Source organism: Phacochoerus africanus, chromosome 4 (assembly GCF_016906955.1).
Source record: "Phacochoerus africanus isolate WHEZ1 chromosome 4, ROS_Pafr_v1, whole genome shotgun sequence".
In the NCBI taxonomy this organism is placed as follows: domain Eukaryota; kingdom Metazoa; phylum Chordata; class Mammalia; order Artiodactyla; family Suidae; genus Phacochoerus; species Phacochoerus africanus.
In genome coordinates, this window is record NC_062547.1 from 10,098,006 (window position 1) to 10,123,638 (window position 25,633).

The 25,633-nt window shown below is 45.3% G+C and overlaps 1 protein-coding gene across 4 annotated transcripts; it reads left to right on the forward strand.

The window, feature by feature from the left end:
• The first annotated feature begins 28 nt into the window (after positions 1-28).
• Positions 29-25,182, forward strand: CPSF7 (cleavage and polyadenylation specific factor 7). Of its 4 annotated transcripts, none has more exons than XM_047775578.1 (10): positions 29-131; positions 758-866; positions 8,797-9,015; positions 9,851-9,954; positions 10,293-10,465; positions 13,254-13,668; positions 14,165-14,283; positions 16,499-16,667; positions 17,300-17,467; positions 23,210-25,182. In XM_047775578.1, exons 2-9 carry the CDS (start codon positions 813-815, stop codon positions 17,460-17,462), a joined length of 1,416 nt encoding a protein of 471 aa, XP_047631534.1. In that variant the 5' UTR covers positions 29-131; positions 758-812; the 3' UTR covers positions 17,463-17,467; positions 23,210-25,182. The 4 variants fall into 4 exon arrangements, with proteins under 4 accessions (XP_047631534.1, XP_047631535.1, XP_047631531.1 ...); XM_047775579.1 differs by having other exon boundaries at positions 10,293-10,438; XM_047775575.1 differs by lacking the exon at positions 29-131 and adding an exon at positions 182-204.
• Positions 25,183-25,633: the final 451 nt, after the last annotated feature.

Sequence of the window (25,633 nt, forward strand, 5' to 3'; positions counted from 1 at the left end):
TGCGTCCTCGCGCATGGCGGAAGTGGCTGTGCGTGTGACGCCGGCGGCGGGGGGGGCGGGACCTGGGACCGAGAGCGGTTCGCGCGCTTCGGGCCTAGTCCGGACTCGCCGCCGCCGCCGCCATATTCCCGGTAACGGGGGCGCGCGGCCGGGGGCCGGCTGGGCCGGAAGAGGGCTCGGGGACGGCGCCGAGGCGGGGAGGGGGTCGGTTGAGTTTGGGGCAGCGGGAGTTGGCGGGCGGCGGGAGGCGCGGGCCTTTGAGGGAGGGGGCCGAGGGCGTCGGGCCGGGTCTGTGGGGAGGGAGCGGGGCGGGCCTACCCCGGGGCGAGAAACTAGGCCTGGGTGTGGAGCCAAGGTGGCTGGAGCGCTGGTACCCGCAGGGACTCTAGCCGGGGCCGCTTGGGGCCTAGGCAGGTGCGGCGGGCTGAGGCTGCGGGCTTCGCCGCGGTCGTTCTTCGCAGCGCCATCCGAGGGCCCCTAAGAACAGAGGCCTGGACTTTCTCATCGCTCTACGGGCAGCCGCGGCGCGACTCTGGTCGGGCCCGCGGGTGATGGGCAGCGAGCCCCGCGAGCCCCAGCGGCCTGGGAGAGCGAGGGGCGGCGCGAGGCCGGGGGCGGGGCGGAGCGGAGCGGGTGGGGCCGAGCTTGGGCTGCCGGGATGCTGCGTCTCTGGAGACAGGAGGTTGGCAACCAATGCCCTCCTCCCCACCCGGGACCCTCATGCCTTCTAACTCTTGCTTCTTTCTGGATACCGCAGTGGCATCTTTCTTACCTTGTGCGTTCTCCGGGCTCGAGATCTTTCTTCCGGAACCATGTCAGAAGGAGTGGATTTAATTGATATATACGCTGACGAGGAATTCAATCAGGTGAGGGGTCATCGGGAGCTTTGGGAGTTCCCTGTGTCAGCGGAGGAAGCCCTTGCGGCAAACTTGCAGTAGTTCCAAGCTATGTCAGTCCTTGAGGATTTGCTAGGTCTGAAGACACCGATGTCAGATCTAAAAATTTTCCCTCTAGCACAGACGTCGAGGACTTCTGACCATTCCGCTTTATGTTAATTTAAGTCTTCAGGCTTCATTTTAAAGGCTTTGATTTAAGAGCAAATAAAAATCAGGTTTACTAGAATGGTGCATCAACCTGTGGAACTTGCTCCCCTAGGAAGCTGAAGTTGGGTGTCAGTCTCTTCAAAGACTAACCACGCTTAGAAATCAGAATTAGATTTGCTATGGTATTCATGAGGACAACATTGATGTCTGTTCCTTTGAGATTCTCTCAAAGCGCAACTGGAGTACTCTCCTCCCCCATGAGGCAGCGCAAGGCACAGTATGAAAGATACTTTAACGTTTAATTTCAGCTGCATTCCAGTTGTTTTCTGTTTTCCTTCTTTCCAGGCTTGACTCCAGTCTTGAGAAGTCCATAGACCTTTTAGTGTAATAAATTTTAGTGATGTATCTAATTGCTTGGTGGGAGGAGGTAATGGTGTCAAACAAACCAATTAAGAAGATGATCTAGGGGAGTTCCTGTCGTGGCTCAGCGGTTATTGAACCGGACTAGGATCCATGAGGACGCACGTTCGATCCCTGGCCTCACTCAGTGGGTTAAGGATCCCGTGTTGCAGTGAGCTGTGGTGTAGGTCGCAGACTCTGCTCAGATCCCGCATAGCTGTGGCTGTGGTGTACTGTTGCTCCGGTTTGACCCCTAGCCGGAGGTTCGGAACTAAAAAGCCAAAAAAAAAAAAAAGAAGAGGAAGAAGATATAGACTCACTCAACATACTCTTAACTTGGGGTTGTTGTTCTCTTTATGTTATGTCAAGGAACGCTGTACAGCGATCTCCGTTGAAACAATAATCTCATATACAGTTTAATTCTGAGCTCTTGAGAACACACCTCAAGTATATTCCAAAGTGTCTATTTAAAACTTATTAATATCATGCCTGGATTGTTTTCAGCACTGTTCTACTTGAGTAAGCTGGTTCTTTCTATTGGCAGCATTCAATGGCTGTATGTAAGGACCTGGAAAGAGGGTTAAAAAAAACAGGCTAGAGAGTTCCCCTGTGGTTCAGCAGGTTAAGTATCTGGCATTGTTACTAGAGTGGCTCGGGTTGCTCTTCTGGTGCAGGTTTGATTCCTGGCCCTGGAACTTCTGTGTGCTGAGAATGTGCCCCCTCCCCCCACAAATAAAACGGCCTAGAGAAGGAAAGTGCCCTGATGGACCCTGATTTTGATACGAAGCAATGGAGGAGGTTGATACATGTCATTTCTTTCACTTGCTTAAGTTAGTCATTTCCCCATGTCTTCTCAGGCAAAGTGAAATAATTTGTATATTACTGCTGATTAACTTAAGTATGTTAAAGTTTTACAAATCTCAAGTCAAATCATTATTTACGGATAAAAAGAAAGGATTAGTATATTTAATTACAAACCACTGCTTTCCTGACTTTTGCATGTTACTTTGAATCAGACTTTCACTACTTTTTATGTTATGTTGATTTTTTTTTTTTAACAGTGTGAGATAGCAAGAAAAGAAAGTTCCTTTAGTTCTTTTCTGTTAATTGAAAAACCTCAGCATTCCCTTGTGTTGTGGCGAGTTAAGGATCTGGCATTGTCACTACAGTGACTTGGGTCACTGCTGTGGCCCAGGTTCAGTCCCTGGCCTCGGAATTTACACATTCCACAAGGGCAGGCCCCCCCCCCCCAACACCTTTTTTCCCCTTAATTTCCTTATGTGTGGGTTAATAGCAACATTCTACTGAGTATTTAAGCTGCTGATTTCACTTTTGGAAATGGAGAACAGGATCCTCGACCACAAATCAAGCCTCATTTGGTCTGAAAGATGAGATTTCGTAATTTTTAAGCAATATAGCTTGTAGGTCATAGACAAGACAAGCCTTATCTAATGGTCACTGCTTTGTCAGGGTAGAAGTCATTGGCCTCAGCTATTTGTTCTCTGATCTCTTTAGTTAAACAGGATTTTTTTTTAATAGGTCTAAGACAGGCCAAAAATGATTTGTGAAACCTAGTCGACATTTATACCAGACAGACAGTAGTTAATGCTTGATAAGTTGAAGAAGGTATAGATTTCAAATGTCTGTGTCTTGGGGAAGTCCAGGGGAGGGGTGCTTTTTTCCCCCACAAATGAGTTAATTTTTAGCCAATCTGGTTTTGGTACAGTTTGGAGGCTGCTAAAGAAGTGGTAAAAGCTCTGTTTGGCTAGAATTGTTAGAGGCAAACTTAGATGGAAGGCAACCAGTATAGATTGTGTTTTAGAATGTTTCAAGAATGTTATTGATTCACCCCAAGGTTACCCATGCACAAGAACCTTGTCACGTGTACTTTGCTCCCCAGGGAAAATAAGCACAGTTCTTAGATGGAGCCCTACATGCGGACTCCCAGATCTCTCACAACGCATGCTGCAAAAGCCTCTTGTAGAACTACTAGACTCTTGTTACACTGGGAGTCTTGGGATTCACAACTGCTCTCTTGGGCTGGAGAGGACAATTCTGGAAAAGTAATTGAGAGCTACCATTCTGCTGAGTATTTTGCTTCTGTTCTGTTTCTTCTGCTGAGACAGGCACTTTGCACAGTACGCCCAGTTTTCCCCTTACTTTCATCAACAAGTATTTATTGAGCTACTTCTGTTTGCTAGGTACCGCTTTAGGATTAGCGAGCTAAAAGGGGAAAAATGGATTTCTGTGCTCAAAAAAGGTTCCATTCTTGATGGTTGAGGGCAATGGATAATGACAGGGAAGGAGAGTGTGAGGAGAGAACTGTGGAAGTAGTAATTACAGAGCCAAGAACTGAGCTTTGGTTACAGTTGAAAGAAACAATGATATCAAATAGGTTGCTTTGGGGAAAAATATCTTAAGCTTTATTATTCCCCTGTAGCTATCAGGAAAAGGGCTAGCAGGTAGGTCCATGGAGCATACAGGGGGAGGAGTTCGTTTGTTTTTTCTTTCTTTCTTTGGCTTATACATGCAGAAGTGAAGTTTCTGGGCTAGGGATTGAACCCGCAGTGTAGCAGTGACAACACTTGATCCTTAACCACTAGGCCACTTGGGAACTCTGAGAAGTTCTTATTTAAACTCAAAATCATACAAGTTCTTTTTTTTTTTTTTTTTTTTCTAAAACCAAAAGCTTCCTAAGACAGCTACGAAGCACACAATTCTGGAGTTCCCATTGTGGTGCAATGGAAACAAATCAGACTGGTATCCCTGAGGATGCTGGTTCCACCCCTGGCCTCTCTCAGTGGGTCAGGGATCCGGTGTTTCCATGAGCTGTGGTGTAGGTCACAGATGCAGGTCAGATACCCTATTACTGTGGCTGTAGAGGGCAGCTCTAGCTCCGATTCAACCCCTAGCCCAGGAACTTCCATATGCCATGGGTATGGCCCTCAAAGGCAAAAACAAACAAATCCACACAATTTTTATCTGGTATTAATTCAGTATTAAATACATACTCCTTTTTACTTTCCCTTTTTTTTTTTTTAAACAGCCTCACCCACAGCATATGGAAGTTCCTGGGCCAGGGATTAGATCTGAGCCACAGCTATGACCTACGCTGCAACTGCAGCAATGCTGGATCCTTTAACCCCCTGTGCTGGGTCAGGATTGGAACCCTAGCCACTGCAGTCAGATTCTTAACCCACTGTGCCACAGCAGGAACTCCCATTCTTCTTTAATCTCCCTGGAATGAAACCTTCAGCATCAATGCCTATAAAACATTCTGTTTTTCCACTTAAGTTGTAGAATTAGGTTTTGCTTAAACTGTGGAAATCACCAGCTCATTTGGTAATCAGAAAAACCTCAGGCCCTCAGCTGTTTTTCTGTCTTAGTAGCTGAAGAATAAAATGAACTGATATTGCTAGCAGATTTAAATCCAAACACTTGATATGTTGTTTCTTCAATAAAATCTTCAGCAGAACCTTCAACAGGTCCTTCTTGTGCATAAGAAATAAGAACAGTTCCCATAAACTTGTTTGAACTGGGCCTCTATGGTCTAAAGAGACCGTTTGAATCTTGTGATAAGGTAATCCATACACCAGGATTTTCCAGGATTGAGTCCATCATATTTTCTGAGGAACACTGAAAGAGGAGGTTGTTTGCCCAGGCTTACAGTATGGGGGATTTCATGTTTGATCTCTGAGCTGTCCAAATCTGCATGTTTACTACCCAGTTATCAGCACTGGTTTTTGTTTTACAACTTTTAGACAAGCAGCTCTGAATCACAGATACCGCATGGAAGGAATTCCAGTTTGGTTCCACTGACCATCCAAGACGTCGTTTCCTCATTCCCTTTAAGTTCCATTTCACAATCCTTGATGGACGTATATATATATATATATATACACACACGCCCTGGTGTGAAGTGTGAGGTACTGCTAAGGATTAGAGCATTGGAGAGGATTGGGTGGTTTCTAAGTCCTTTCTCTACCCTGAACCATAAGGGCAAATATTCTTAGTACATGAATAAATAAGTGGTTTGTCTAGAGTTAGGATTGAGACATAAGCCTATGGATGGGGTATTTCACACACAAAATGTCCAGTTATTAACCCCAGCTTTCTTCACCTTTTTAATTTATTATCCGTTCTGTGCTCTCCAATGTTAGCTTCTCCCCATTCCTCACATACATACTCATCCTTTTTTATGCAGTCCTTATTTACACATTTGATTACTTAAAGTCTTCCTGGGCTTATTTGCCTCACTGATTCCCTTTGCCTTGTTTTTGTTTGTTTGTTTGTTTGTTTAAGAGCCACACCTGCAGCATATGGAAGTTCCCAGACTAGGGGTTGAATTGGAGCTGCAACCACTGGCCTGTGCCATAGCCCCAGCAACACGGTGCAAGCCAAATCTGCAACCTATACCACAGCCCACAGCAACGCTGGATCCTTAACCCACTGAGCAAGACCAGGGATTAAACCCATAATCCTCATGGGTGCTAGTTGGGCTCATTAGCGCCGAGCCTGGTTCCTTTTCTTGCTTTATGTTGCCCTTAAAAGTTTACTTTTAGGAGTTACCGTCATGGCACAGCAGAAAGAAATCCGACTAGGAACCATGAGGTTGCGGGTTCGATTCCTGGCCTCACTCAGTGGGTTAAGGATCTGGCATTGCTGTGGCTGTGGTGTAGGCCGGCAGCTGTAGCCCTGATTAGACCCCTAGCCTGGGAACCTCCATATGCCTCCAGTGTGGCCCAGAAAGACAAAAAAAAAAAAGTTTACTCTCAGAGTTCCCCAATGGCTCAGCAGCTTAAGGATACAGCATTGTTACTACTGTGGCCTGGGTTCAATCCCTAGCAATGTTCAAATTCCTCTTCTGTTGGGCTTCTTAAAGTATTTGTAATATTTGAAGCTGTTTACATGCCTCAGGAAGTAGCCTCCTTTCCCTCCATCAGCAGGACAGTAGGATTGTCTGGGTGTGCAGAGTTCTTCCCTTGTACTTCTGAGGAACTGAAAGATTGTTTCCCAAAGTTTCTGATGGATGGTGGGGTCTAAGATTGCATTTTGTAGTGAGTCTCCTCTCCAGTCTCACTTCAGAAATAGCAGTTCTTGTGGTGGTATTGAAGGAAGAGTGGTACTGGAGCTTCCTGTCCTGAGTTGAATTAGGGGAAATGATTCTCTTTCTTCAGGGATCTAACCAAGTTACCTAATATAAATTCTTTTTTTATTCCCTTAATATGGGCACTTCCTTTATTCCCTTTTTTATTTTTAATTTTTAGTATTATTTTTTTTCTTTCTAGGGCTGCACCTGCAGCATATGGAAGTTCCTAGGCTAGGGGTTGAATCAGAGCTGAAGCTGCCGGTGTGTACCACAGCCACAGCGATGCCAGATTGAGCCGCATCTACAACCTGCGCCACAGCTTGTGGCAACCCTGGATCCTTAATCCACTGAGCTAAGCCAGGGATCAAACCTGCATGCTCATGGATACTAGTCAGGTTCTTAACTCCCTGAGCCACAGTGGGAACTCTCTTTATTGCCTCTTTTAAAAGACAGCAATGACATGAATGAGGTGCAGTTTCTTTAAAACACTCCAAACTTCCTGTCTTTGTCATTTTGGCAGTATCATATTTAGCACTGTTTGGATATTTTGTTTATTTATTTTTATGGCCACATCCATGGCTTATGGAAGTTCCCAGGCCAGGGATTGAATCCAAGCCACAGTTGGCAACTTATGCCACAGCTGGGCAGCACAGGATCCTATAACCCACTGTGTAGGGATCAAACCTGCAGCAACCTAGGCCTCTGCAGTCAGATTCTTAACCCACTGTGCCACAGTGAGAACTCCCTGTTTGGATATGTTCAAATGTTAACTGAAAAATTATTTATCTGATCCTTAAAATAAAAAGGTCCTCTCAGAGATAATGATGCTGTAAAATCTGAAACATTAGGTCCCTTAATAGTAGTTCTTGTGGTTTTAGGATTTTTGATACGAGTGTTAACGTGGGCTGCTATAACAAAATACCAAAAGCCGAACAGCTTATCAACAGCTAGTTTTTCCCTCAGAGTTCTGAAAGATGGAAGGCTGAGATCAGGCTAAGGTTTTGGTGAGCAGCCCCTTTTGGTGGCAGGCTGCCAACTTGTATCCTCACAAAGAGCAAAGCAGAGCAAGCAGCTCTCTGAACTCTGCTAAGGGCATTAACCCCTTTCATGGGCTCCACCCTCATCCCATCCTAATTACCTCCCAAAGGCCCCACCCCCTGATACCATCCCATGAGGAGTAGGGTTTCTCTCTGTAGGGGGACACAGACTTCCAGTCTATAATAGCAGTATGTTACATAGGCAAAAGTATACTTTGCCTGTCTTGCAGAATACATGCTAATATTGTAAATGCTTATGATATGGGCGCTTGTTCCGTTTCCTGACCCTTATATCTTAGAGCTCTTGCACTGCTTTTGTGTATTATTGAACATCTCTGGTGTTGCTCAAAGATGTCTCATATAAATGTCACGGTAATGCATTAGATCTGCATGTCATGTGAGAAGTGGAACCTGTAAAGGGAAAATTGCTAGTTACTCCCTTTTTGTTTTTTAATTTCTTTTGATGGTTAATAGAAAGATGGGGTTGTGTACTATGAGTTTTAGAACTTCCCTAATCATTTGGGTAAATCAAATAGTTGAAACCAGGAGTTCCCACTGTGGCACAGTGGAATCGGTGGTGTCTCTAGAATGCTGGTATGCGTGTTCAATCCCCGGCCCAGCACACTGGGTTAAGGATTGCCATAGCTGCAGCTCAGATCTCATCCCTGGCCCAGGAACTCCATATGCCGTGGGGTGGCCACGGAAGAAGAAAAAAAAAGTAGTCTAAACTAGTAACTCCCATTCTCTTTTGCATTTTGGTTCCCACTTTAACATGTGTTTCCCCTGCTTTCCATTTCTAAATAAGTATATTCTATTTCTAATAGAGTAGTGTATGGAAGTAGCATATGATGTTGAAAATAAATTTTCATTATCTTCGATGTGGTCTTGAGAAGCTGGCCTCATTGGTTGCAGTAGCAGGTGCATCTCTATGCATTCTTAGTTTGCTTATTTAATCATCATGTACCTTTTGAGTCTCACAGTTGATAAAAGCTAGAAACACCACAGACTCCTACCAGTCTTGGAAGAAACATCTATATAAACATAACTAAGTGTTAAAGATGTTTTAAATGGGAACGTTTTTCTTTCTAGTTTCCTAGAGTAGAATAAGGAAGTTGTGTATATTGTTTTATCAACTCTCTGGCTGTGGATTGTAAGTAAATTAGAGTAGAATAGAATGAACAAAATGAAAGGCTTTCAAACCCACCTTTGCCAACCCCTCATCTCTTAGGACCCAGAGTTCAACAATACAGATCAGATTGACCTGTATGATGACGTGTTGACAGCCACCTCACAGCCCTCAGATGACAGAAGCAGCAGCACTGAGCCACCTCCTCCTGTTCGCCAGGAGCCGTCTCCCAAGCCCAATAACAAGACCCCTGCGATTCTGTACACCTACAGTGGCCTGCGTAATAGGCGAGCTGCTGTCTATGTGGGCAGTTTCTCCTGGGTGAGCATGCAGAACCAAAAAGGCTTGTGGGCGGGCTGGGGGGAGAGCACTGGGAGGTGATGGCATTTTCAAAAACCACTGTTGCACTGTTTTGTGCTCTGATGGGGTTGGATTTCTTTTTCCTGGGATCAGGTTGGATTGATCTCTGAAAGAGAACTATCCTGAGGACGTACTGGTGCCGAAGAAAGCAATGATTAAGTGGGTAGTTGCTTTTTCTGCCATCTTGTTACTGCCCCTGACCCTGGGGCTTTATGTCTCCCAGGGTCATCTGTGGGATGAGATTTCAGAGTGGACACCTCAAACTCTTGGTAGTCATTAGTTGGTCCTGTGATAATGATGGGTGAGAGGGGTCAAAGACCTTAACAGCTTTAGTACTTTTGGGGTAGGTGGTGATTGTTATTCAACAAAAGTTATCATGTGACGTGTTTGGGGACTGGTAGTGGGAGGTGGTTTTTCAAATTAATAAATATGTATCCTGAGGGGAAATTACTGACAGTGGTCAACTCTAGCTTATCAGATCTATAACCAAAAGCTGCTAGTAATCAGTGTTTAAACTGTTGACCAGCCAGCCCAAATGGCAGTTAAAGTTAAAATAGGTTTTAATCTTCTTAATCTCTAATGATGGGGATTGAGGCAGGCGTAGGTGGTTTTGGAATTCTCTGTGGGTGAAGACGGTAGGAAGAATCTGCACTTGATTGAAATACCCATGGCCTGGGTTTCCTGTGGGGGGTCACGGTGATGACTAGAATCCTAGGTGTGGGGGAAGGGTTTGGGGTATTCTGGGGGAGGGGTGTAGCTCTTGACATTTCTTCCTTTTCCATCTTGCCGGCCCCAGTGGACCACAGACCAGCAGCTGATCCAGGTTATTCGCTCTATAGGAGTCTATGATGTGGTGGAGTTGAAATTTGCAGAGAATCGAGCAAATGGCCAGTCCAAAGGGTGAGGTCCGGATTTGAGAAGCCCCTTTTAGTTTGTAACCATTGGGATAACAGATGTGTACAGTCACCTTGGCCCTGTAATGTCATCCCTCCCACCCCTGGCCCAGTTTACTGCCTCGGCTTTGGCAGACTACCGTAGAATGGGGACCTAGCTGCCGTGTGCAACGTCCATCCATTGAGGGGCAAAGAAAGCTGGTTTCTCATTCGAAATAAATAGGAAAATTTTAGGCCGACACCTTTTCGTTGCTGGTAGTTCACTAAGAGTGGGAGAGAATTTCTGTGTTCCTCTCTTGGTCGTCTGGTAGATCTCACTCATTTTTTTAATTTTTCTTTCTCAAGGTATGCTGAGGTGGTGGTAGCCTCTGAAAACTCTGTCCACAAATTGTTGGAACTTCTGCCAGGAAAAGTTCTTAATGGAGAAAAAGTGGACGTGAGGCCGGCCACCCGGCAGAACCTGTCACAGTTTGAGGCACAGGCTCGGAAACGTGAGTGCGTCCGAGTCCCAAGAGGGGGTACGTGGAGACCATCTGTATGAAGGGGGACACTTGTTGGTTGGTTTTCTGTGGGGTGGGCTTGGCCTACAATGTGGAGAAGTTTGAGGGAGGGTGGTGGTGATTACGGGTGGCACCCTGGCAATAGGTAAGCCAAAAAAAATGAGGCTTGTTTGTAAGACAGACCACTATGCTGGGAGTCAGGAAGGTTCAGGTCATGGTTTGGTTCTGCCACCAACTCATTGTGTGACCTTGGATGAGTCACTTGACTGCTTAGGGCCTACTTTCCCATCTGAACTAGACACACGATGTATAAAATTCCTGTTAACTCTAAATTATGTGTTTCTATCTAAAAAAAAAAAAAATCGGTGTATGGCAAATGGGCTTATAGTTGTAAGACATGTCTATAATAAATTCTTAAGAGGCAACTACCAAAAGCACAAGTACATGAAGATGGCAGTAGTCTTATTAAACATGCACTGAAAGTTGCTCTGCAAGGAAACGCCCGGAAGGAGTGCTGTAGAGTGAGAATTGAACAGTGTTGCTGCAGCATTGTCCAGGGCAGCGTGTACCTTTTCCATTACCTGCTATTTTAGTCTGCTTGGCAAATGTTGCCCTTTAGTAAAGAAAGGTGCGCTGTGCTGCCTTAGCCTGGTGATAGTTTCCCTTAAGCTCTCCTTACCCCTCTTTTCTGATCTGTGCTCACCAAGCCTCCTCCTGATACTAATTTGGTTTCCCAACTAGGCTCTCCTACTGGGAAGAGAATGCGCTGACCAGCCGACACAAGTATTCCGGTCTGCTTGGCAGTTATATTTCTCATTGTAAATTAATAAATTGGCATTCTGATTTATGAATCAGTCTCTTGTGAGTTTGGATAGCGTGACTTAATGTCCTAGGGTTCAGTCACCCCCTGGGGAACTGTTAAAAATCAAGTTTCTGAACCTGTGAAACCTGAGGACCTACCTTGGATTGTCCTGACCTCAGGGGTGCAGCCAACCTGCAAGCCCCTGCCTAAAACAGCCAGCTGCCATTTCTTTTAGTACAGTTGGGGGATGGCAGGGTTTCATCACCCACATTCTGACACTGCTTAGGTTCTGCTCTCAAAATAGTCCCTCATATTGATTGGGTAGTTCACTGGGACCTTGTGTCTATTGATTGGAGGTGGAAATGTAGCCACTCAACTCTTGCATAGAAACAGCTGTGTTCTTCTAACTAGATTGAGAGCCTAGGTGGATGTGGTGTGAATTCCTGCTGCTCTGAGTTAGAAGGCACAACATTTTTCTTCCTTGATAACCTGGGTTTCCAAAGTCCGTTCTGTTTCAGAGTCCCCTCTCCTGACTTTCTTAAGGTGTATAATTTTACTTCTGCATTGAGAGTAACAGTCCTGCGTCACTTGGCTGTTTATGCCTCAGTTTTACCTTTCTTTGCTGAAATGATGGTGGTGACTGAGTGGTATTTTTCTGCTCTGTCATGTTGATGGACTTGAGCTCTGTTAATTCAGTAAGTTCAGCAGGTTGACTTAATCTGCTTCAAAATGGTTGCTACTCTTGGGATTTGTAGCGATAGATACAGAAAGAACTCTTACAGATGTGGGAACAGTAGCTGGGAAGGTAGCTAATTCTCAGAGGACCACGCTAGCTAGTACCTGCTCTTTCTTCAGTTTGAGAGAACTCAGGGAAGAAGCAAGATGCCATGTGTTTGAGACATGAAAAGCAAGAGAATGCTGTGATGGGTTCATTCCACCTTATTCTTGAATCAGGAATTAGGGTTTCCTAACAAGTTTGTGGTTAAGGAGCACTTCTGTCTCTCCACACTTGTCTACCAACAGCATCTTTTTACCTCCAAGACTCTCGAGGCCACTTGAGTTCACGCTGTTGGATTCCACGTTAACCAGGCTTAGAGTAGATGTTAAATTGAAAAGAAGGAGCACATTTAACCAAGTGATTTGACAGTGTCAGAGCCATGTTTCCAGCTGTATACGAACATGTTTGGAGCCCCTGTTGTGCACAGCACCGTAATCCCGTGCCATGTGACGGTCCTGGTAGGCTGCCTTGTGGGCTAGAGCGTTTAGGCCATTGAAATGGGGTGGGAGTTTCCCAGGTTTCAGGCATGTTTTGTCACCAGGCTTTTGCCAGGAGTTCCTGTCCCTGTCCCATGTCAGCTCTGTGCCGTCTGCTCATTCAGTGAGCACATCTTTTCCTGACTTAGCTCCCGTTTTCTCTCATTTCCTCCAGTCTAGTAGAACTCTTTGTTCTGTATCTCTTCACCGTCCCAATTATTGGGTTATGTGGCTAGAGGAAGTGTTGTCCCCTGCCCTTCCCTCCCTTCCCCCACAGTCTCTGGCCAAAGTGCCATGGCAGAGAGAAAATTTCAAGTGTACGGTAGATAGAGGAGGTACTCTTACTGAGGAGAGAGTACCTGAACTCCTACTAGGGAAGATGGGGTTTCGGATCAGCTTGGATCCAGCTGAATAGTAATGAACAAACTTCAATGCCATTATCTTCTCGTGGGTTACTAAACAAATCTAAGAATAATTTAAATTCTTAAAAACACTGAGAGGTCCGGGTAAAGGACATTCTTTGACATACAGAATTTAGGGTGGTATTACTTTATGGGTTTATGTCTTGACTAAGTTGCCTCTGACCTTTTTCTCTGAGGCCAAAGTGAAAACAGTAGATAATTTTACCTTCTTTCTCAGCTACCTGTCACCTTCTTCAGTGTGGTGTCGGATGACTCATGCTGAAGGATGAGCTGGTCCCGTGGTTATGTTTGAAGCTTGGGCAGTAACAGTAACGCTTTTGCTTCGTAGGAATACCTCCTCGGGCCCACTCCCGAGATTCCAGTGATTCTGCTGATGGACGGGCCACACCCTCTGAGAACCTTGTACCCTCATCTGCCCGTGTGGATAAGCCCCCCAGTGTGCTGCCCTACTTCAATCGCCCTCCTTCAGCCCTTCCCCTGATGGGTCTGCCCCCACCCCCAATTCCACCCCCACCACCTCTCTCCTCAAGCTTTGGGGTCCCTCCCCCTCCTCCTGGCATCCACTACCAGCATCTCATGCCCCCTCCTCCTCGATTACCTCCTCATCTGGCTGTACCTCCCCCCGGGGCCATCCCGCCTGCCCTTCACCTCAATCCAGCCTTCTTCCCCCCACCAAATGCCACAGTGGGGCCTCCACCAGATACTTACATGAAGGCCTCGACACCCTATAACCACCATGGCAGGTAAGGACTCTCTCATTCTTTTCAGGTCTGACCCAGATATAGTAAGGTAGATAGTGTGTTAAGTGTTTTGGTCTCCCTGAGGATGTGAGCACTGAGTTCTTGTGTTTTCCCTTGTGAAAACTCTGTTGTCGCAGTATGGAATCCTGGGAAATAGTTAACTCTATTAAAGAAGGTTTTTATTTGGTGTTTTGTTTGCATCTTACCCCTGGACCCAAACCATGTCCTTTGTATCCCTTTTTAAGGCGCTTGATTGAATTGAGTGCTATAGGTCACTGTTAGAATGCCATGAGTGTCTAGCATAATTGGGTCATGCCAAAATTACAAAAGTGTATGATATAAATCCTGTCTTTGTCGAGAGCATGAACGTATATGTGAACAGGCAGAGATCCTCTTACGACCTTACACAGGAGAGCGTAATTAAATAACACAGCCCTCTAGAGTGTGGTAAAGATAATAAGGGGTCTGGGCAGTCAGCAGTGTCATTATTTCTGTGCAGCCGAGATTCGGGCCCTCCGCCCTCTACAGTGAGTGAAGCAGAATTTGAAGAGATCATGAAGCGAAACAGAGCAATTTCCAGCAGTGCCATTTCCAAAGCGGTATCTGGAGCCAGTGCAGGTAACTCATCCTTAACCTTAGTTTTTCCATTGTTTTGTCATTTCCATTGGCAGGAAGTTCAATAAGATAAAGTTGGAGCACTGGGTGGATTCTTAAGAGTGGCGCATTTTGAAAAGCAATGTATAACCTGATTTCTTGGCTTTTAGGAAGCTCCACCAGTGTTATGTATTTAGCTTGTGTCTGGACCTGCCCCATGAAAACCAACTTAGTGCCTAAAATATAAATAACTAATACCATCTCATTGTGGTATTTATTGTAGAAAGAAATTCCTGCCTTATGGAGATCTTGTCTCAGTGGTTGATCAGCGGGTCTAGTATCTATGTAGTGAGTCCAATGCTAAGGATAGGCCTCAGCTTTTTCAGGACTGATGCCTCAACTAGATGATGGTTAGATATGGAATCTGACGACATTTGGGAATCGAGGCCCAGTTTGTAGCCTGTATGTAGCATATCCTAGAAAGAGACTGTTGGGTGTCATCTTAAGGCATAATGTACCCTTCTAGCTAACTTTTGCCCTCCTGTGAGTATTAAGTGGGCAGAACAAGAAGCCATGCCTTTGAGAGCCATGGGCACAGAATCTTGGGTTCCTAAGAAAAGAGAACATAGGAAGTTTCTGAGTTCTGGTCCAAGTCACATTAACACTCATCATATTCACTTCCTTCCTGTGAATTTCCCACATGGATGTAAATATAGCTTGTCAGATCTCCTGAGGAATCAGTTAACTCTGTTATCATTCATTTTCTGTAACTTCTCATCTTTGGCTACAAAATTTGAATCCAGAGTAGTTTAAAAGCAGAAAGTATACATACTCTCTTTCTCTTTTTTTTCCCTGCCAGAAACCTTCACTGACATCTGAGTAAATCTCTTTAAATTAAAAAGTAACCTGTGCTCACTGTAGCAAGTCAGATATACAGAGTATAAAGAAAACGTTGTTCTTCTCCACCAGCCCTTCACATTAAGATGATCAATAACCAAACCTCTCTCCTCCCTTTGTTTTGTTCTCATTCCAGTCATCCAGACCACAAATATTTATTGAATGCCAACAAAATAGGCAAAAATTCCCTACCCTGGTGGAGCCAAAATCCTGGTGCTCCTAGACCTTCACACAATCGCAGTTCTTCCGTAGTTTCTGTTCTTAACTGCCTTGCACGCAGGAAGCTTCTTGTCCTCATTATCATGTCTGGTTTCATGCTTTCCTTGCATTGTCTTGTCCTTAATGTTCTTGAAAAGCAAGAAAAGCTTTAATTTAATTTGAAAAGCATTGTGCAAGTACCACAGCAGCCACTATTCTTGAGCTTGAACAGTGCTCAAATGTGAAGGGCCTAGTTCTTGATGGCAGCGTAATTAAAAATATGTGTGTATGTATATATGTGTGTATGTGCATACAACATACATGTTTTAGATATATATAATTGTATGTATACGCATTATCTGGTTACAGATTTAAAATAGTTCACACATGGAAATATGCAGTATTAGTAAACGGAAGTTCTCGGTATAGGAATCATCAATGAGACCACCTACAATTTAGTGTCTATCATCTAGATTTTTTTTTCTGTGCGTATTACAACACATATATAATTTTGATTTTTTTAACAAAAATGGAATAGGTTTCACAACTTTTTAAAAATATTCTAGACATCTGTTACATCGACTAACACCTAACATTTATTGACCCCTTACTGTGTGCCTGGCACCGTGCTAAGCGCTTTACATGGATTGTTTGTTTACATACAGATTTACCTCATGCTTTTTAACAACTGCGTAGTGTTCATTAGAACCTGTGTTCCATAATTTGTATAGCCAAACCCTACTGAAGGAACTTTAAGTTGTTTCTGATTCTTTAGTACAGCAAACAGTGCTGAAACATTGTTTAAACTACATACTTGTGAACAGTAGTAGAAAATTTTTAGACTTGCTGGGTTAAAAAGTATGGACGTTGTGTTTCTTTTAATGAATGCTGTCAGCGAGCCCTCAGACAATGCCATTCCGGTGTGTCCATCCACCAGCAGTATCTGAGAGCCTCTGGCTGATTCCAGACCGTGGGAATATTGGCGCCATACAGTTGGATGCCTGCCACACCCACCTCATCCATTTTACCATGATTCTGTGGGACAGCTAGTTGCTCTCGGTTTGTGTCCTCCTGAATTCTCCTTTTCATCAGTTAGTTTACTGCCTCTGCTCATCCTTGGCCTTTCCCATCCATCCCCTGTCAGGGGATTACAGTGACGCGATTGAGACGCTGCTCACAGCCATTGCTGTTATCAAACAGTCCCGGGTCGCCAATGATGAGCGTTGCCGTGTCCTCATCTCCTCTCTTAAGGACTGTCTTCATGGCATTGAAGCCAAGTCTTACAGTGTGGGTGCCAGCGGGAGCTCATCCAGGTGAGTTGATGATTGCTTCAGCGGCCTGCCAGCCCTGAGCAGCACTCTTCCAGGGATTGGCAGGGGGAGGAAAGGAGCCCAGGGTATCTGGCAAGGACCTGGCTGAAAAAGCAGACCTAGCCCTCATGTCTTTAAGGGGGAAGAAATTAATTAAGCGTTTCCATTAATAAATGTTGCACTGTCTGGAATCTGTCAGGTGAGGCAGTGGACTTATTTAGGAAAAAAGAATTTGGTATAGTTAAGAACATGGGCTTTGAATCTGAATCCTGATTCGACTCGACTACCTGTATGACCTTGAGTTTGAGTGTTACTCAGCTTTCCAGGCCTCATTTTTCTCATTTTCCAAAAGAGGACAGTGGTACTTATCTTACAGACCTGTTGTAGAGATGAGCTGAGATAATGCATGTAAAGCTCTTAGCACTGTGCCTGATACATTAGTAAGATCTCAACAAGTTTAATCGTTACTATTTTTCCAAAAAACACTAGTCCTCAAAGAGCTAACATCCTCCAACACAGGCCCATGATAGGGTGATGGAAGTGGTTTAGACAAGTAGCAGAAGGCGCCAGAACACGGTGTTCTTAGAAAGAATGGGGTAGGCCCTCCGAGTGAGGCTGAAGGATCTTTCTAATAGGAAGAGACATCGGTCCCGAGAGAGGTCACCCAGCCGGTCCCGGGAAAGCAGCAGGAGGCACCGGGACCTGCTTCATAACGAAGATCGGCATGACGATTATTTCCAAGAAAGGAACCGAGAGCACGAGCGACACCGGGATAGAGAACGGGACCGGCACCACTGAGCAAGGTGGGGTGAGGCTCCATCGCTGGCCGGTGCACGTATGGATGATAAAGATTCCTCTTTCCTTGCAAAGCAAGTGAGGGGACGGGAGGACTTTTCGTTTAGGTAACAGGCTCAGAAGGGCAGCTTTTCTGCTTGTTTGTGAGGAGTTCCATCCTGAGATGGACTTGAAAGTAAGCTAGTTTCTGCTTGGTTTTGGACTGCCTTAACCTGGTGTCTGAGACAACATGGCATAGCGGCTAAGAGCACACTGTGCAGGTGGATGCCAGAGAGGGAATCCCAGCTCCTCCGCCAACCGTATTACTTTCTCTTCCTCAGTTTCCTCGTTTGTAAATGAACATAACCAACCATTTCATTGGGTTGCCGACTATTCAGTGAGCAAATTCATATAGAACATTTAGCACTCATAGTACCTGTCACATAGTTAAGTTCTTAATGATGATAGCTGTTGTCATTATCATTATTATATTTTAACCCCACCAAACTTTAAAATGAAAATGTTGGGAAAATTATCCAAGAAAGAAAAGTAAGACCGTTGCCGGCTTGTAGGTTTTCAAGGTCCAACATTAACGATTTTAAGAATTAATGTCTAGGAGTTCCCGTTGTGGCCCAGCAGTAACTAACCTGACTAGTACACATGAGGATGCAGGTTTGATCCCTGGCCTCACTCAATGGATTAGTGATCCAGCGTTGCTGTGGTTGTGGCCGTGGCTGGCAGCTCCAGCTCTGATTCAACCCCTAGCCTGGGAACTTCCATATGCCGCAGGTGAGGCCCTAAAAAGCCAAAAAAAAAAGAGTTAATGTCTATTAAAAGGATTTTTTTTCCTCGTCTTTTTTTTTTTTTTTTTTTTTAAGGCCGCACCCCGCAGCATATGGAGGTTCCCAGGCTAGGTGTCTGCTTGGAGCTATCGCTGCCGGCCTACACCACAGCCACAGCAACGCAGGATCTGAGCCGCATCTGCAACTTACACCACAGCTCACGGCAATGCTGGATCCTTAACCCACTGAGCAAGGCCAGGGATTGAACCCACAACCTCATGGTTCCCAGTTGGATTCGTGTCTGCTACGCCACGACGGGAACTCCTATTAAAAAGATTTTGAGGCGTTCCCACTGTGGCGCAACAGGATTGGTGGCATCTCTGCAGCACCAGGACACAGGTTTGATCCCCAGCCCGGCACAGTGGGTTAAAGGATCTGGCTATTGCTGCACATGTGGCATGGGTCACATCTTGGGCTCAGATCTGATCCCTGGCCCGGGAATTCCATATGCTGCAGTGAGGTCAAAAAAGAACAAAGACAAAAAATATTTTTGAAAGTCAAGATACTTAGCAGAAATTGATCTGAAAATAATTTCTCTCTCTCTTTTTTTTTTAATTTTATTTTCAAGGGCCCCACCTGTGGCACATGGAGGTTCCCAGGCTAGGGGTCGAATCAGCTGCAACTGCCAGCCACAGCAACATGGGATCCAAGCTGAGTCTGCAACCTACATGGAAGCTCAGCGAAATGCTGGATCCTTAATCCACCGAGTAAGGCCAGGGATCAAACCTACATCCTCATGGATACTAGTCAGATTCGTTACCACTGAGGCGCAGCAGGAACTCCCTGAAAATAATTATCTCTAAAACTTTAGCGACTGTGTGGAGGTACTTCAGTGGCAGGATATATTTCTTTAGAAAAACTTATTGACAATGTTTTGTTGTTGTTTTTTTTTAAATAGAAACAAAAGTAGGAAAGTTAGGGTCAGGGAACTGTAGTAAGTCACTGAAAAGTTGGGTTAGGCCTGCCTGGCTCCAAGGGCTCCAGCTCCATTATTTTTATTCTCAGACAGCTCCAGGTCCCATCCCACCAGCTTGGCAATCCCAACTGAAAACAAGCTTCCAACAAAGACTGTTTCTGGACTGTATCTGTGGAGATCTTTAAAAGTAGTCTAGACTCTGGCTAGGATGGTCTGTTTGTGGTTCCTGAAGACTGTTGCCTGACTCAGGTGACTTTGGGGTCTCTCCTCAATTTTGTGGTTTCGCATTGATTACATTTAGGAAAGCATCCTTGGTGTTTGGCTGATCTGGTCTGAAATGATGGTGATTGAAGAGGGTGAGGAGTTGGAATAGTTCTCTTTGCTATCTTTGCAGTGTATGTGGATGGATGACTGGATGAAGAAGGGAAAAGAAACTCTCCCCACTTCCTGTGTGTGAGTGCCTGTAGTTCACAAGGACTGTAAATAGTTGCCTAGTGACAGCCACCTACTTAGAGGAAAGGAGTCTTGTTACGTTTGGCTATAGTCCTCTACTTCGTTGTTTGGCATCGCCTGCCTTTAAGTTAAGAGGTCTTATAGTTGGGAATTCTTCTATAGAAAGCAGATAAGTGGGAAAAGGAGAAGTTACCTTTTTTTTTTTTTTTTTAAACCTGCCTCCCTTCTGTGTGTGTGTGTGTTTTGTTTTTTGGGTGTGTTTTGTTTTGTTTTTTGGGGTGTTTTATTTATTTATTTATTTATTTATTTATTTATTTTGCTTTTTAGGGCTTTGGCGTATGGAAGTTCCCAGGCTAGGGGTCGGATTGGAGCTACAGCTGCCAACTGTAGCCACATCCACAGCAACTTGGGATTCAAGCCCTGTCTGCAACTTAGACTGCAGCTCAAGGCAATGCTGGATTGTTAACCCGCTGAGTGAGGCCAGGGATCGAACCTGCATCCTCATGGAACTAGTTGGGTTTATTACCACTGAGCCACAATGGGAACTCTTTCCCTTCTCTGTTCTTAAACCATTCATTTATTCCACACAGTCTAGGGGTGGTTGACATCATGAAAGTGATGGATACCCCTTGGAAAATCAACAAGCTGTGGATTCTGGATACTTCTTTCTAAATTTGCAATAGGTTAAGTTTTGAGAGGTGCCCACCTCTCCAGAAATCAGATTCCAAGGAAGGTGGAGCACAATTCGGTCTCAGGGAGTGGGCAGGGTGGATAGTGTAGGACTTTGACCAGTCTCATCCCTTCTGTAGCAGTAGCAGCACTCCCTCCTTGTTTGAACTATAGCACAGTTTCTGGTGTTGCCTGAGGGTTCGGTGTCAATCACTACCCTCCTCCAATCCTGCAGCCCTACCGTGTGTGTCCTTTGGAGCTGATAGGATAAGAGTCTCCGGGGAGGTATTACTCAGTAGGTACAAAGCATCAATTGTGGTCTCGGGCTGCACTCAGCTTAGTAGTTGGAACATGTAACTGCATGTCACTTTTCCTGCTGGCTTTACTCCTAACAGCCTTTTGGTAGACAAATTGTGAGATCCATTGGTCAGTACTTTGGGGATTGAACACTTGAACATGAGACTTTCATTTTTCCACCTATAAAATTGGACTGTTTCTTGCAATATAAGGATGATTCAATTCGGATAAAAATCCTATAACCCAGTAGTTTCCAGCCAACAGTCATTTGGCTGGTGTGGGCCTGTGATAGACGAAGTTAACTCTTGAAGAGGTTTTCTAATTCCCCATTTTTTTCTAGTCACCCTCTAGATATGTTGGTTATTGCATCTGCATAACGAGTCCAGCAGAACTGAATCTGACACCCCAAAAATGTCGATTTCTCACATTCTCAGACTGGGATGCCTAATTCCATCTGCATTTAGCAAGTTGTGATTTTAGATTTCAAGATGAGGCGATGGTGCCTAGGCCTTGTTTACCTTGAGAACTTTGCAAGCTCTATGTATAACACCTTTTAGTTAGAAAATAATAATATTTATAGTGTATGGACGGGTGTTCCCTGAGAGCCAAGGGTGTGTTCCATCTCGAGGCAGCAAAAGAATAGCACCTTTTTGTCAGTCCTTCCTCAGGATGGGCACCACCTTTGGGGCCTGAAGTCTGACTCACTTTGGCCTCCTGTCTGCATTCATACATGAGCACCAAAATGGGAGCCATAACCTCTAAGAACTGGGTGCTCTTCAGTTGACCCTTGAGCAGCATGGGGGTTAGGAGGGTTGACTTCTGCATAGTTGAAAATCTGAGTATAGCTTTACAGTCCGTCTTCCATTTCTGCAGTTCACAGCTTCAACTGACCTCTGATTGTGTAGTGCTGTAGTAGGTATTTGTTGGAAAAAAGAAAATGTACATGCAAGTGGACCAGTACAGTCAAAGCCATGTTGTTCAAGGGTCAGCTGTAGTTTACTTCTGATGCATTAGTTATCCTCTGAGGTTTGTTTTGTAGGAACAGTTCCCAAATTACATCTCTCTTGTGGTATATGTGTGTATGCTTTAGAGTGTGAGGATATTCCTTATTTTAGGACATTATCCTGCTTGAAATAGAGTGAAAGATAACTGCCTGCATAGATGTTTAGAAAATTCAGAGGCCATGACAGATTCTGAGGACCTTAAGCTGAAATAGTACCGTTTCAGGGTGTAGAAGGATCAGGCAGCTGATGGATGTATGTTTTCTTGGCTAGCTCCTCCAGGTTACAGAAACGTATAGCATAGGCTATGTTGCCAGTTTGGGCATTACTAGAAATCCTAAGCCTGAATTTAATCCCCCTTTCTCCTTTTTGCTGTCAGTCATTTTATTTGCTAAGACGGATCAGGCCACCCCTTGCAGATTGATACTACAGCATTGGAACAAGGGCCAAGGGTACTAGGGACCTGAGCTTTGGTTGAGATGTGACAAGTGACTAAACAGCACTTAACTGTTCAGCAGAAGTCCTTAACTGCTTTTAGTTTTGTGTTTTTTTGTTTTTTGTTTTTTTTTTGTCTTTTTGCCATTTCTTGGGCCGCTCCTGTGGCATATGGAGGTTCCCAGGCTAGGGGTCTAATCAGAGCTGTAGCCGCCAGCCTACGCCAGAGCCATAGCAACGCAGGATCCGAGCCGCGTCTGCAACCTACACCACAGCTCACAGCTCACAGCAACGCTGGATCGTTAACCCACTGAGCAAGGGCAGGGATCGAACCCGCAACCTCATGGTTCCTAGTTGGATTCGTTAACCACTGCGCCATGATGGGAACTCCGCTTTTAGGTTTCTTGGACGGTGACTGCTGATCATTTTCTTTCTGTGCTCTGTTTTCTGTTGTGGCGTGGCCAGATCACTCCTGCTTGGTGTTGATAGGCTCCTTGGTCCCTCACCCATAGCTGTTGTCTGGGGAAAGACTTAAAATCTCTTGAGTTTTAGCACAGCTTAGAACTTCTCTGGCTCTGTGTGTGCATGCTTCTTGAAAAGAAGAAAGAGAGTTTAGGAGTTTTCCTGTGTAAGTACCTGCTCTCTGCTGGGGCCTCTCAGGAGTTCAGGGGTTGATGGATTGTTTTCTTGCCATTGTACCTGCCACTTCCAGATTTTTCCCGTTCCCCTCAAGGTAAGCCATGAATTGCTCAGAATAGGTTTTCTGAAACAGTATTTAAACTCACCATGCTCCTTTATGGCAACTTTTCCTGAAATATAGTAGCTTCCATACTTTTCCAGCCCAAGTCTCCTTTTCAGACCAACTGCTTTGCTACCTCATTTGATTGTTTTCCCCCAGCCTTCAAATAAGATGTCCTTCTTTTCCCCTGTAGTCACTGTAGCTTCTCCTCCAACCATTCCTTCACTACTCACAGTGCCAGGCACTCCCAGACAGTTCTGCTGTCTTTTCCTTTCCTAGGCTTGTATTCTGTCTACATCCCCTACTTTATACATTGTCGCTTTAGAAAATGCTAGTGTTAATTTATACAAGCCCCTGTTAATTGGCAAGTAACCTCTGACTTGTGTTTTCTTTCTTCTCTCCTGATGTTCTCATTGCAGGAGTCTGGTTGGAAGCAAATGTTTTTTTAATGGACTTGCATCTCCTCACCTTGATCAGGACTAAAGGACGGAGGCCGCTCCACCCCTTCCCCTTCCTCCAAGCCCCTAACCCCCTCCAGACCCCCAGGGAATACCCTCTGCCCTACAGGATTGAAGACTGCCTGGCAGCCCTCCCAGTCCCACTCCTGTTTGCCAGGGTAAAGAACTTAAAGATTTCATCTGGTTGGGAGGGTGGCACACAGGGGGAAACCCTGTCCAGGTCCCTGGTCTCCATAGAGAACGGTGCTTTGTCCAAGGAAACATAAGCGTTTCTGATTCTCCAGGAGGAGTTCAGTGGTGAGGTTGATGGGAAGACATCCTTCCCAAAGAAAACGGATCCTCCTGTGGGATCCGTAGGAGAGTGACCAGGTGTGCCAAAATATGCCCAGGGTCCTGCCCTCAGCACTATGTTTTGATGGGGCCAAGAGGGTCCAAACCCCTTGCTAACATACCACTTCTTTGTTGAACTCCTTTACCTCCCCAGCCCTTTGTGGAGGGACCATGAGAACAGAAATTACCTTGTGGAAAGCTGCTCCTGTCTTGCTTTCCCCCTTACGTATTGACGGTTTGTTTCCCTGGCCTCCCAGAGGGCTGCACCGTTTTAACTCCCTGCTGCCCAGCCTCCTCAGTGGACTTGCCTCTCCTAAGCAGAGAAGGCCCGTGAGGTTGCTTTCCGCTGGGGAGCCTGGCAGAGCCAATTGCCACCCTCTACTGCTTCTTGCTTGGTTGCCTCTTGCAATAACCAGCTCCACTAGGTGTTCCCTTTCCCTGGGGCTTCTCCATTTCACATGTGGAGCCCTTCCCCCAAGAAGGCTGCTTCCTTGTTTTAGAGGAAGGTACTGCCATTGGGAGTTGGGGATATCGGACCTCAGCAGTGAAGAACGCTTGTGAAGTACTAGGAGTGGGGAAGGAGGCAAGTTGGGCAGGATATGGCCTACTTCCATAGGCTTTTCTTTTTTCAGGTTTGATGTGAGCATGGGCTTGCATCCTCCAGGTACATACTTTTACTTATTGTGGGATAACCTGGCACTAGTAGGTAAAGTCACAAATTTGGTATTTTTCCAGCTTTTGACTATTGACTTAATAGCTCCCCTCGCTCTGCCTGGAGGTACTTGCTGCCTCTGATAAGGAGCAAGGAAGAAGTGGAGCCTGACTTGAATGAGCTCAGCTCAGAGTTCTAAGGACCACCACTCTGGGGGTCACTTTCTACACAGGCAAATGGAATTGCTTTTCCCATGACATCCAAATTGTGATGTGGTTGCTGCTGGAGGAAGCGGCAGCAACAGGGTCCTGCAGTACCCATGGGGTGACGGATGCTACTTCTGCATGCATCTCTAGGGCACATGACATCTAACATGAGACGTGGCGTGTGAGTTGTAGGGTCACCAGAGACCCTTCTGGCTCAGAGGGGAGACTGAGTTGGATTGAACCCTCCCTCTGTTCCCTGCACGTTTCTGACACAGCCCTCAGCGCGGCACTGAGGGAGCCCCCTCCCCAGGGTTGGAGAGGCACATTCCCTTGGGACAGAGGCTACAGGTTTGTAACTCTTTTTCCCCTGTCGCCCAACCCCATCCCCACCTCCACTTCAGAATATGGCACCCCGCCCAGCCGGCCAAGTGTTAAGTGATGTGCTTATCAACAAGAGCAGCTCCGGGTGTCTTTTTAATGTAGAAAAAACCAAGTACGGTGACAGTTTAAGGAGAAAAAAGATATATAGAATACCGGAAAAGCCGTTTACCCGGAGAATTTTTTTTCTCCCCATTTTTGTTTTGTTTTTACTCAATGACACATTTTTTTAGTTTTATTTCCTGATAGCAAAAGGAAAAAAAAACCCAATCCTCCAAAAGGTCAAGGCCCCGTCCCCCTGTTGTCGGTGATTTGTTTGTCTTTCTGATAGGTTGAAAATTGTGTAATAAACTTGATGACGCTGTCAATCTTTTATACTGCATTGTATTTTTTTCCTTTTGTAACAAAATATTTTTAAATAATAAATGGGGTGTGAGCTATTTCATGGATTCTGCATTGAATAGATTTGTTGAGGTGTCTGGGACATGGGCACAGGCCAAGGTAGGTTTCGGGAGGGGAACGAAACCCCGAGTTCTCAGCTGGACTTGCACGTGGGATAAGCTTGCTAGTGCCTCCTCCCATCTGTCTGTCTAACCATGGACAAGCCGCATACCCTGTAAGATGACAGCTGCTCTGCCTTCCACAAGGGGATGTGTTCAGAATCAGAACGAATGTGAATATGTTTAAAAACAACTCAAAGTATAAGGGAAGTACAGACTAGAACGCTTAGCAGGGTGTTGTGGGTAATCCTTGGGATTCCAGAAAGCTGGCTTTTTAGAATGCCAGGGGAACAGGAGAAGAGTTCCCATGATGAAAGAT